Source organism: Accipiter gentilis, chromosome 31 (genome assembly GCF_929443795.1).
Source record: "Accipiter gentilis chromosome 31, bAccGen1.1, whole genome shotgun sequence".
NCBI classification, from domain to species: domain Eukaryota; kingdom Metazoa; phylum Chordata; class Aves; order Accipitriformes; family Accipitridae; genus Astur; species Astur gentilis.
Window position 1 is genome coordinate 16,096,345 of NC_064910.1, and position 13,835 is coordinate 16,110,179.

Consider the following 13,835-nt stretch of genomic DNA (forward strand, 5'->3'; position numbering starts at 1 on the left):
AGGTATCTCATTTGCGTGTGCATGTAAAGGAAAGAGAGCCTTTCTAAACTGCACTGTTAACTGCTCTCGGACTGGTAAGTGTTGCAGACTTTGAGCCCCTCACATATTGCTGCTACTTAGAGTCCTTCTCCATTCAGACTGCTGTATTTGTCCTCTTAGCCTAAGCAGGGGTAACAGTCCTGATGTTTTCATTGCCGTTCTCATCTTTCCTTTTTTTTAGCTTTTATGTTACCTGTAGAGTGAATTATCTCACCCAGTGAAGGGGTTCCCCTAGGGAAGAAAAAGCCTACCTGAACCAATTTTTACTATTATTTTCATTTTATGGAGCACTCAAATGTGCTAGTTTTTTCCAGCATGCAGGCCCACATACTCAAGAACTTGCAGGTGAGACTAGACAGTGAACTAGAGTAATATAAACTACCGCTATACTACCAGAAAAAATCCCAAGGATATATTCAGGCTACTGCTGCAACTAAAACCAGGGTCAGGACCAATATCTAACTGTAATTAACTAGTTACAACACTGTGGGATTTTAAGAACAGATTTGCTGAATTTAGTTACAAGGCAAGCATAATCTGAATAGAATTGACCCCAAATTCCTCAGCTAAGGAATCTTGTCATTTGCATCGGCTCAGTTATTCTGCTAGGACTGATTAAAAGAAAGGGATTCAGTTGTGTCAGTCTTCATGGCAACCGTGAAATACTGTAAAATCAAATAATCTGTCAGTCTGTATCACCAAAATTATTTTAATTTATCAACGTACCTAGGGCCTATTATTGTAATCGTTTCTTTTGTTGGCAAAGCTCCTGTTAAACTCAATGGCATGCAGGAGATGTATCTGTAACTCTTGCACTATAAACTACTCTGGCACCTCCAAGCAACCTTTACATAGATTTAACAGATTTCAAGAAAGAGCTAAATACTACTGAAATATCTTATACTACCTTAATGGTAAACTGAATTTTTTGTTTAATTGCTTTAGTCTAGTTAGTTCTCACTACTTAAGTATGTTTGGAGCTGAGATCATAATATTCAGAGTCCTTTCAATATCTGTCTTATCTTAATGTAAGCCCTCTAAATGGTACGCTGAGTGGTATTAAATAACTAATGGTTGAATTTCATCACACACCTAAAATTCTACCTGAATATGAGAGAAATTAAACAACAATTTTATTGATTCTAATTTCTTAGAATGCTAGTATATTTTGTTTAAGAGTCATAAATAAAAGACAAAACAAGAAGACCACCCCTCAAATCATTACGGGGTCATAATTACTACTAATTTTGGCTATGCATTACGCATTTACTTAGAAGAAGAATGTTTTGAAGCTAACCTCCAATCCTAATAGACATTTCATTTGGATTAAAATAACAAATGAGTCCTCACACAAAATCATTGGCCAACATGTCCACCTTCAGCACAATCCAAAGTTCAATGAAGACAAGGGAAAATCCCCATTAATTACATTACAATACAACTTTATATAAGAGCAGCACGTAATCGCAATGACATAACCTGGAGAATATGGAGAATAGCTTGACGGTCCTTCTCAAGAGTGCATTTCAGGTCTAAGGGACAACAGGCCACCTCCGATGGCCAGAAAGAAGAAAGTGGTTGGGCTTTCAGGTGGGAATTTCGATGAGATTTGCCCAGAGCTGTCCCATTTAGGAAGCATGGACAGTTCTCCTCCTCTCCCAGCAACCCTTAACTGTTCAAGCCCTGAGGCCTCTCCTGAAAGTAGTCCCCCCTCACCCTGCCTTTCAAAATGGGTTATCTGCTATTCTCTTCAAAATGCCTACAGAAATCTCCCCAGATCCCAGCTCATATAACTGACTAATGACTAAAGTACTTACCCAGAGCGCGGACGACCTATCTTCAATCCCACCCTTTGTCTGCAAGGTTGGGAGAAAATATTCCCTAGCATCTTGGATGTCGCATGCTCTTTGGAATTAGAACATGTTCTACATTCATGGGCAAAACTGTTCCTCGGAAAAAGGAAGGCTGAAAGCTACAACTTCTTGTAAGGGAAAGTGGGATTAGTTAGGATGAGGAGGGAGAAGAAGGAGAATATATGACCCAGCAGCATAGCAGTTAGGCCATCAGATGGGATTCTTGCATCACCACTCCAAGGATTTTTTTCTGTCTTATATATATATTTGCAAAAATTGGTGTAAGAAGGTCTTCACAGCAAAGACTGGTACAGAGGATTCTCCCCTCACCAAGGATTACAGTAATCAATGCACTGTTTCATTGTGTTCATTCCCTATCTTTCACACGGTCGATCCCGGATTCCCTTCTGTAGTGCAAAGGTTGAATGGAGATGGAGAGGACAGCCTTCCCCTCCTGAGTTCATAGCTCTACACCTCCTCTTGAAAGAACCACAGTGATAACAGAATTTGCAGTTCAGAGAATGAAGGGATACCATCCAGGGTATCAGAAGAGCTGAGGTTATGTTTCCTCTGATACAGAAGAAACCTGACAGTGCTGCATCTACTACTCTATCAAAGGAGAGCAGAACCCCCCCTATTTCATGGGAACGCAATCCCACACAAGGTGGGCACTTTCTAAGAACACTCACCAAAGCAAGCCCCTCCTGCAAGAAGGAGAGAGAAACCTTTAGTGTACAAGACTGGTGGTGAGCTCCATCTGGGGTTTCTCACTGTCAGGGGCTGAGAAACCTTTTGTGATCCTCAGAACCAGAACTTTAGGTGTCGCAAAAAATTCAAGTTTTAAAAAAGATTAGTTGTCCACATCATTTAGACAATTCCAAGGTGAAGCACTAAGGTCTGTCACAATCAAGCTAGCAGTAAATACTGCCCTTTATTTCTTTTAATAAAGGAATAAACTAATAAGTAAACTTCATTCCTGTCTGCCCATATGTAGTATGTGTGTGTGTGTACACACACACACACACACACACACACACACACACATACTTGACATCCATTCACACAACATACACTTGTTCTGTCTGAAAATAACTCACCTGGCATATTTGAAGGAAATTCATTATTTAGATTAATACAATTAAATATCTAAGTTTCCAATGTAAACAGTAATACTATTCTTTTTAGAAAGCATTAGCACCAAACAGAACGGTTCACAAGATGTATTCTCATAGGACAGTGCAGCAGGTTCTGCTCAGCTGGTTAAACCTTATAAAACAGTAGCGTAAGAAACTTGGCATAACCACTTAGGACACTGTACATCATAGCTAACTAGGCTAACTAGTGTCTTAGTTCCCATAGTTTTTATATTAATCAATGGAAATTAGTCAAATGGTTAGTTATGTCATGTTCTCCCAAAAATGTGCAGTAAAAAACTAAAGTTAGCAAAATCCCTTCTTCCTGAAGTGAAAAATAACTAAAATTGTCTTCAATGTGTTTGGGTTTTTTGTATACTTGGACAGTTAAATAAATAACGTTTTAATAGATTGAGCCTCCCTCCTTAAAAAAAAAAATCAGAAAAGAACTGATGACACAATACAGTACAAAGGAAACAATCTTTTTCAAAATTATTTTTTCACTATCCAGTAGAAATACATGAGGCACGAAAAATTACTTGCAAATTAGCTCATGTAAAGGCAATAGAAAACAGCAAGGTTTTTTTTTTAAAAGTAAACACCTTAAAATAAAGTTATTGAACATTATAACCCCATTTCTTCTTGGACAGATAATAAAAATAGAATATTGGATCAGGAACTCTGATAAAATATTATGAAATTTCTTATAAGAAGAAGCAAAGAATAACTTTGCATAATTACACTACATATCGGCATAAGCATAGAGAAATTCAGATCCTCACCCACAGCCTTTTTGATCTTTGGCTGTTTTTCACACGCTCTCTAGCTTAAGCTGCAGAGTAATGAAAGAGCCAGCATTGTCTCCCCTGGACTGAGATGCCCCAGGAGCTCTCAGCCGAATGGCCGAGCTCTTCGCCGCCTTTGCCTGTAATTAAGGTCTCATACCCCAATGTTTTGGAATCATACAAGAAAAAATCTCGGTTATATAGACAAGAAAAGCCCGGAGGCCATGCACACAGTCACTTTAGTCAAACTGGATATCCATCCTTGTTGCTGACATTGCAAAATAAATTCTATTGCAGGCAGCCACACTTGACAAATTTGACTGCTTGGTGGGATGTCTAAAACATGATGGAGGTACATTACTCTATAGAGACAGAGATTCTGATTATTAGTCGCCCTCAAGGGTGCCCAGCCTGTATGTCCCATAAGACATACACAGTTCACGACGCCCGTCAGACATCCCGAAGCCTGCTCTGACCTGACAGGGCTAGTGGGGTCCATCACACAATCAAACACGCCTCTCGTGATGCAGAAGGGACAGCGAAGGTCTCGGAAAGATGTCAGTCGGAGGAGGCTTCTCCTGCCACAGTGATTAACTCAGCCCCTTCTGCCTGCGTGTTACAGACCCCCAGGAAAGGCAGCCGCCAGGCTTCTTATCGCTCTTGCACAAGAACACGTCTCTGCACCACTCTCTGCTGTACACCCGCTGCAAGAAGGCGGAGGTTCGCATATGCTCCGCTCCCGTGGAGCATAGATGGTGCATGCTTCCAGAAACGTGCATGAGGTCTGTTTCTGGGATGAGAAAAAGCACAGCAGCGTGCTACCTTTGCAGTCTGGATCCACCAGCCCGAAGAGTTGGGCTTCTGCAGTCCAGCACACACGCACCGCAAGGCAACAGTGAGGAGTAATCCAGATCTGGCTCACTTTTGCTGCGTGGTATTTCCCTGGTAGAAAAGGTAGGAGGTTGGTTGCTGAACAGGGAGAATGCAAACTGAGGGCCTGAACCTCGCCTGAGAGATAATAAATAAGTCACTGCAACTTTATCAGGTTTGGAGGTGTGCACGTTCCCTTGGGCTTGCACAAGCTGAGTTTCGTGCCAGGCTCTGCTGCAGGTGACTTTTTCTGAGCAAGACTCTAACAAAGTGACAGTCGCCTGTAGCTCCACACTGAAGCTAAGAACTTCACTTCTCAGTGTTCAGTTTCACAAACTTGACATTATTTTAAGATAGCTTTTCCCTACACAATCTGAATTGAGAATGAACACAGATTGTCACAGAATTTAAAGTCCTTACTTTATTTTGTGGATGGTTCTATTTATTCTCTCTTTCCTTTTTTTCTCATAGCTATAATGACATTTTGCAGGTCTTTTCAAAATCAGCATTTTAGTTTTCTTGTCAGCAGAGATGAGGGTGAAGCAGTTAAGATAAACGATTGGAACTCTGCCATCCAGGTGGACTGTCAGCATGTTAAAAAACAGATTGAAACTGGGAAGAAACTAAGTGAAAATTTATGCTCTGTTGGCTGCTTCTCATTAAGAAACATTTGCTCATGAATCTTACATTTTCAGTCTGGATTGCACTGAGTGATAAGAGCATGACATCATAGGCTTTTCCGAATTGGGAGGGTAACATCTGAAAAAAACAACTTTACAAAGAATAAAAGTTTTAGAGTTTTTTTTCACTCTTTGTTTTATTTTAGAAAATTAAATAGCCTTTTCACCAATTGTATTTCTTATCATTTTTATAAGATCCAAGCCATCCCTTAGAGACTGTGCACCGAGTCTCACTGACCTCAAAAGAACTATGTCTCTTATGTGCTTCCTTCAGTGGATTTTGGTATCTAATTCTACATTTTTCAAGAGACTTGTAGCTTTCAGAGACTTTGGAATTCCCATCTGAATAGACCATAAGCATGTGCTTACAAGAAAGTGCCGCTCACCAGCCTTATGAAGATCAAGCCTCCAGCTAGTTCTATAGATACATATCTATGGAGAGCAAACCCACAAAATAAGCTCATTTTGAAAACATAGACCTCTGAGTATTTTTTCTTTTAGGGACAAGGAAACCATTATTTACTTCTTTACTGGTATATTTTTTTACAAAATCATTTTCAATACATACCAAAAGCATTTGATGTTTCTATAACTGAAAAACTAGAAGTGAAAATACTGTCGTTCATTTCTCTTGAGTAAATCTAGGAAACGGTTCATTGAGCAGTGAAGTAAGGCCTTGGAGATCTGGATTCTGTTTGCAGCTCTGTCATGACCTGGAGAGAGACCCCATAAAGGGATCCCTCTGCATGAGCCTCCCCACCTGTGAATGATCTAACTGTTCTCCGATCTGAAGACGACCTTTAGATCATCGTCTGGATCGTATGGGATCCATATCACTTTACAAAGAACTGACCTGTGCCACAGTTTGCCAGTTAGTAGCATCATCCTCACTTGGATGGATTCCTTGATTCCACCGCCTCTGAACAACATAAATCACAGGCTCAATAGAAATATTGAATTTTGAAGACCACTTCACCTCCAGGTCTCCAGACTGAAGTTCTATGAATTTTAATTCTTTCCGGGGTTTCAGTGGAACACCTGTAATAGCAACATGCAGACAAAAATACATGAGTAATTTACAAGATGTGATTAAACCATACGTAGATGAAGCTGTATAAAACAAATAATCTAAAAAAAAAAAGATTGTTGGTCAGACAGAAGGAAAAAAGGGGGAATGGATAGGCTGATGAGCATGGAAGTTTCAGAAGTGCTCATAGCTGACCTATCTGCTAACAATAAAACTTGTTTTTAAAAACCTTCAAAAATATATCTTTATTTCATTTAAAAACTAAAGGATCTGAAAGTTTTAAGCTAAAACTGATCTCACAGAAAACACTTTCCAAATATTCTTTGATAACCTGGAGAAAGATCCTTTTGATCCCAAGAAGAACCAGCCATACCTGTTGTTCAGTTTTTCACCCAATTTGTCCTTAAACACATCTAATGACAGAATTTCCACAGCAACACGTAGCACTCCATTCCACTACTCTATCCTTACGATTAGAAAGCTTTCTCACTACCCTGTTTAGTCTCCTCTGCTGCATCTTAAACTTGAAACTTGTCCGTGACGCTCATGGATCGTGGAGAACAGATTCTTTCTTTCATCTACACGGGAGCCTTCTATGAACCGCAAGACTGTTATCATGCCTCTGAATGTTTTCTTCTTCAGCCTAAGAACCACAGGGCACCCCATCTTCCTTTTAAATCAGTGTTTCTAGACCTCTGATCATTCTTGCAGTCGTCTCTGGAAACTCTCACGTTGGCCCACAGCCCGTCTCCAGTGTCAAGCCTAAAACTGGGCACAGACTGTGTCTAAGCTCTCACCAGCATCGACTTGAGAAGCAGGATTGTTTCACGCGTCTTACATTAGTCTGATATACTTAAAGCTGTTTGCCTTCTCCATGGCACCATGATCTTATTGACCCACATGTAACTGTATTGTATGATGTGTCACTCTCCACTCTTCCCTAAAGATCTTGGAAAGGTAATTCCAAAGCATCTTCGAATAGATATACCTAATATATATTGTCCAACTGTTACATTTCAGAGACAAAGATGTCCTTCTAAAATTTTACAGCACTTTTTCTTTACACAGTGACACTGAAGGACGGTTATTTCTGTTGTTTCTACTGCTGGTAACATCACCTTTTTGAAAACACCTGCAGTAGCTTGAAGGAAAAAACAACTCTTCAAATTTGGCATCTTTTGATTAAATCAACAAATCAAGTTAGATACATTTCTCTAGACAGACTTCAGGAACTCATATATTTGAGTGCGCAGCATTTTGTCACTTCATGATATGTCACAAATAAGATTTCTATGCTGACATATACACCTTCTTAGCAAGTTATCAAATGCACTTTAGTTATTTTGCCATTTCAGTGGGTGTCCACATAAGTCGAGCTGTATGTGTTGGTTCGATAAATTGTTTCCTACTCAGTCTGCCACAGATGACTGAGTAGCAAAATTTCCTTAGGCGAACAAACCGCTTTTATATTTTAAGAGGTGTTCTCCTAAATCTGATCATACAATTATCTATAAGTAAATAAAAATCGATCTTGTAGCCCTTGAAGAAAGCTAAAATCAACCTGAGGAAAATTCAGGACTTAAATCTGGTTATCACAGCAGTTTAAACCCTGGATATCCTTCAACAGCCTGCAGTCTTAGTCTAATACAACGAACATCACAGAACATGTCAGTTCGGATTTCCACATTTGAAAATCCGTCTTTAATTATGATGTACAATAATCCTACAATTTGCATGTTAAGAAAACTTCCATCTGCTTTGCATTAGGGGCAGTTGGATTCACTTGATTGCAAGGATCTCAGCCTCTCCGGCGTTACGTAATTGCGTGCAGATGGGGCGCAGCAGCACAAACAACGAGAGCCCAGCACAAGTGCATTTTAAAATACTTCTGTAGAACCAGCACCATCAATTTAATATCCAGATGTGTAGATCCAATTACTCTTCAATGTGCTTTTTATTATGTAAATGGTCAGCCCTTTCATCGTGCTGGAACAAATTAGTCCTCTGATGTCTGCAGTGCTTAACTGAAGAATTCACATCACTGCTTGCTGTATGTGTGCGATAGCAGAGCCCAGGAAAAATGTTTCTAAAGGTGTCTTTCAAACAGCACATGCATCTCTGTGCCATGGAAAATAAATGCACACCGGTCCATCATAAGAATCTGTATCTTGCATGTCAGCTCCCCAGGAATTCAAAAAGTTTTCATGGCAGGGTTTCAGGCAGTAAAGGGTACATTCATGGCATTAGTGCAATTGTAAACACAGTTGCTCAAAGACTCAGAGATGTGCACTTTTAAAACTGTACACTATTTTTTTAATACAAAACTATTTTTCTTTAAGCATGGAAAGAGTCTTTAAACTGTGGGTGACTACCTGGCCCCAGCTACCCTATTATAATATCGTCATACCATCACACCCTTTAAATGTCACAATCTTCACAATTTACCTTGCCCAGATCCGCAGTTTGTTCTGCTGTATGGATTGCTCCCTTACATGTTTCCGACAAAACTAGTTAGGCTGGTTTAGACAGCATGAACCCTGAATCTTTGTTAAAAAGAGGTCCTGGAAAGTTCACACAAGCAGGTGTATCATCTGAGAGACCACTAACTTCTGAACAGGAAAAAGGTGATGGGTAATTTTTTCAGCTGTCATCAGCTGAGTGCAGAAAAAGATACCTGTCCTTGTCCTTGTTTGGGAATTCATCGTGCACGTTAGACAAAGTGAACCTGATCACGCTTCTTCTGTCCCTTTCTCTTCCTTCCGTCTTCTTCTGCATTTTTAAACTTTTATTTCTAAACAGAGATATCGCCCCCAACTCTAGTACCAAATCTACTTTAGGCACTTACTGTTATTTATAACATCATTACCTCCATATAGAAAAAAAAATTATATAAGCCACGGAGAAGGGACACTTTCTGAAGTCCTTCACTAGTTGAGACAATGTAAAGGAGGTGGATGAGCAGATGAAAGAAGAGTAGGAGAGAACATTTGATATCTCCAGCAAAGGGAAATAAAAATGTGAAGACTGTGTAACTGATTAGTAACACTCCCAACAGAGATGAAAAAAATACAACGAAAATAGACAGTTTGAAGATTATAGCAAATGCAAGCCAATAAACAATTAGGATAGCAAGTAACTGGACTTGTTACGTTAATCCAACGACATTTGCAATATATGACTTTGGTGGCAGTGTACTTACATTAATATTCTTTTAGGATTGGGCTTTAGCACTCTACTAGAGGGCAAATCCAGTTTGTAAATACAGCAAATCAGATGGGTATTTTATATCCGCTGTTGTAACTAATCTCCAGAGCTTGATCAACAGGAACTTCTCTAGACTCTTAGATTCAATCTGAGTTCATTTTCTAGCTGTGAGTGCTGTCAAAATGATAAGAATAAGTACTAAACTTATTCACTAGACCTCAGTCATGCTTGCAGGGTTTGCTCTTCCTTAGTGACAGGAAGGTCATTTACCCCTGGAGGAAATGAATAGCAAGCCTGCTCCGCTTCTATTTGTCCTTTGTTGCAAAAAGACAGGTTGAAGAGGCTAATTAGCTGAATTCATCGTATAGTATTGGGCTTGCCCTTCCTCTGCAAGACGTAGATGCTCTTACAAGCAAGCACCTCCTGCAGATAGGTGATAAGATGTTAGAGAAGGTTAGTTCTGTTCCTATATAATTAGGCTGAACAGTAGTAGACTTTCCAGCGTGCAGTTATACAATGTGTCATATCCTGTGTCCTCTCCAAAAGCATGTCATCTTGTTCCATTTGTTTGTTTCTTTGCTTGTTTTGTTTTCACCTTTTCCAGCTGTTACAGTTACCGGAATGCTTTGTAGTTGTGGAATGGAGCCTGATCATGTCAATCATTGTATATGCACTAGGAATGGCAGTTCATCACTTTGGTCATTTGTCTCAAGAAGACGAAAGAAATAACTAAGGGATCCATTTTAATAATTTTCATTTTGAAAGGTGCTGTGTATAAGAGTGTATTAATTCCTTATCATTTTAAAGGGGCTGCTTTGAAGTGTCTTGGAAGCAAGAGCATTTCCCTTCTGCACTGGAAAGCTGGATGACAGTACTGCCTGCTCTTCAAAATACTCTGAGTACTATCTTCATCAGTTCTATGCTTACTCAACCTCTATGACTCCTAGATCAAATTTTCTCCATTTATAATGGAGAAAATAAGATAAAAAAAAAAATAAATAAGTAAATAAGACAGTGCTTCCTGATGGCCCATCCTGTACACTCGAAGACAGGATTCAAAAGTCAAAGCACGTTATTTCTGACATACATTCTCATCACTAGGGACATTCAAAAAGATGCATCAACATATCAGTTAAAGCAATAATCATAAAAATAAAATCACCATCTCCTTCACATATTTTACCATTTTTCCAACTACAGATGGAAATAAGTCTGGATTCAGACCTAAGCCTGGACCTTAGTTCAGAGTTCTGCTGATTAGGCTCTCCACAGAGAGCCTATGCTATCAGAAGAATAACTGATTAATATTTAGTTTTTTATCACTGAAGTAAGGAGAATGGATTTCAAACAAAACATTCCAGCTCTGTGGAACATAAAAATGCCTTTCATAAATGCTCATTGTTCTGTGTTACGAGTGCATTTTCAGAATATTTCCATGTATAAAGCTTTTTTTAATGCCAACAAATTAAAATCTGGAGTTTGTCTAAGCAAATAATTTCTAAGGCTATATGTTCTTGTCTATGGATGTCATGGGAAACCTTTTTTCACAGAATCTCAGGACACAAAACAATTAAACATTTTTAAATAAGACTGCCTTAGATTTAAATAATGAATTTATATATATATATATATCTGCATAGTATAATCTTTCACTATTTTGTTCTTAGGTCATTAGGAACACCAATGTCAAATACAATGCATTGATTTGTTCTTTTACCAGACTACCTCACGCTTCCTATTTGGTAGCCCTACCTGCTTGGCTTATAAACTTAAATGTTATTTGTGATTAATTGGACTTGAACTATTTATTGTTAAGTATTTTCCTGCTGCATTCTCTCTCATCTGCATCAAATTAAGTGAGATTTCACCTAAATTGGCAAGTTTGTTCTGCTTAAGATGATTCATAATAGCCACATGTTTACATTCCACAGATTTCCAGACATGGGCTTCAAAAGGGGAAAAAAAATCAGAAACTTGAGCAACATTTTTCTCTGACTTTCCACCCTTTCAGTGTCCAGCCACATATCTACAGGCACCTCTCCTTTTTCTTCCCATCCATACAAACTCCTACGAAAAGAAAGTCCTGATTTTCTAGGAGACTTTATTATGGCCTGAGGTTATTAGCCCAGGGTGAGTATATATTAATAATCTCTACCTTTGTACAGATTTTTTGGAACTTGGCATGTATGACCACATCCATTGGAACAGCATTTCTTCACTCCAGAACATTCACTATCAGCTTCACAGCTTTCAACACAGGCAGCTGCAAAACCACTGGCCTTCTCAGGTGCTGGGCAGTCCCCTTGCTTCACAGACAGGATGTACTTAAGGAATTCACAGCTAGTTAGGCATTCATAATTCTTCTTGGGGAAAAGAGGCTAAAGGGAAAACAAAAGAATTGTACAAAGTTTTCAACAGGGAAAAAAAAAAGAAAATAAAAAAAGAAAAAATGTTGTACATTTTCCAAGACCTCCTAAAGGAAAATTCAGATTTTCAGCTTTTGCAAGACTGTCCCTGAAGATTTATATATTCAAGCCACTTCTAAAAAAGCATTCCAAGTACAGAATGATGAATTCCCTCAAGTAAGACCACCATCTTTAATGGAATAAAGTTGTTTATATCTGCCAGCTTCCCCTTGTTTTCCTCACATTGGCTGGCTACAAAGTTGCTCAATGACAGATTAAAAACATTCCCAAAACAAAGGGGAAGCAATGGTCAGACAGTCTTCTTTTTGGACTACCCCACATTCCTCTCTTTGTACTTCATAACACTTTACCCACAATATCTGATGTAATGCCACTCTAGATAAATAACTGAAATCTTGTCTCGTTATACTGTTTGAACTGAGCTGGCTAAGAGAAGATTTTCTAGCATCTTTATGTTCTTGCCAGGATATTAAGAATTGTATAACTCTTCATGGAACTGGAACTAAATTTCTGATAAAATTATCAGCAGAAAATACAGATTAAAATAAGCCTTAAATATACTGATTGAAGATCAAAGTAGATGCTACTTCTTTGAGAAATCAAGTCCTAGTTATATGAGAGGTTGCTTCAACGCATAGACATTTTATAGCATGTGTACTACTCAGAAGTTTACAAAGTTCACTTAAAACTCCATTAAAAATATCATCTAGCACCCTGGGGAGAACATTGTGTGTGACACGGGGACTTCACCTCCTCTTTTATCTGGTCTTTTACGTAGTTCGGTGCAAAAACAGCTAAAGTGATTCCCTCAAAGTGATTGCTGGAACTGTAGATGGGCAACCCATGTAACTGGGGTTATCTATAGCCTGTCTTTCTATCTCGGAGCAACCAAAAACCTTCCGCTCTGACAGATCTGATTTACAGATTCCTAAGCCTACCCAGAAATTATAACCCAGTCTCCATCCAACTATTCATGTAATTTCTGCAACTTCCTTCCATATTCAAAGGTTTTACTTTCTGATTTTTACTGTTTTCCTATTTTTGGTAAAATGAGAAAGACTCCCCTATTATGGAGGCCCAAGTGTTTCCCAGACTATATGTCAGTTTATTCTCCAAAGTCACTGTTGTCCAAGAATGTGCCACTACGTTACCTCTGCTATCTTCTCCTACAGAACAGTCCAGAATTTTTGAATCAGATTTTTAAGGATGCACTTAGGTGTTACAGCTTAACCAGCCTAAAGGCTGCCAAAATGAGCGGTCCTTACATCTCCTGCTGACCCCAGCCATCCTTGGACCACACTCCTGCTGTCCTCCCCATTGGAATGCCCCTGATCCCATGGTTAGCCAGTTAAGAAGCTAAACCAGCAGGAAACTGAATTCATGGAAAAAAAGGAGTCAGGTAAACTCTCTCCTTTTCTTCTTCACACATAAGGTTCCTTTAACATTAGTACACTCATTGAGTAGATAAGAAGTAACATACCAGGCAGGGACCTTGAGAATCACAAAGCTCCAGATTTTTCACAAAACACAAAAAGATTAAAAACACTCTCAAAGGAAAACAGCCTTGTTTAATTCAATCAAACAATGTCTATGGAGCATACATGACTCTGAGAGAAGGGAAAGTAGTCCCCTACTTTTGTGTGTGTGTGTGTGAAGCTAATTTCAAATCCTAAAACATCACAAATTTGCAGCTACTTAATTAAAAACTTTATAGCTCCCTGAGGCACAATACGTCCTCAAGGCTTCTCCTCCTCACCCTATTTCACAGCTCATTTTTCAGTTAGCTGCTAAATGTGCTGCTCTTCATTACAGGCCTTT

At 39.0% G+C, this 13,835-nt stretch overlaps 1 protein-coding gene across 1 annotated transcript in view; it reads right to left on the reverse strand.

Moving 5' to 3' along the window:
• ANOS1 (anosmin 1) overlaps positions 1–13,835 on the reverse strand; it is a 147,175-nt gene that overhangs the window by 49,223 nt on the left and 84,117 nt on the right. Inside the window, exons 4-5 of the mRNA XM_049834684.1 lie at positions 11,747–11,969; positions 6,214–6,398 (exon numbers count right to left, since the gene is read on the reverse strand). Coding sequence (XP_049690641.1) covers positions 6,214–6,398; positions 11,747–11,969 — 408 coding nt within the window. The remainder of the gene's footprint in view (positions 1–6,213; positions 6,399–11,746; positions 11,970–13,835) is intronic.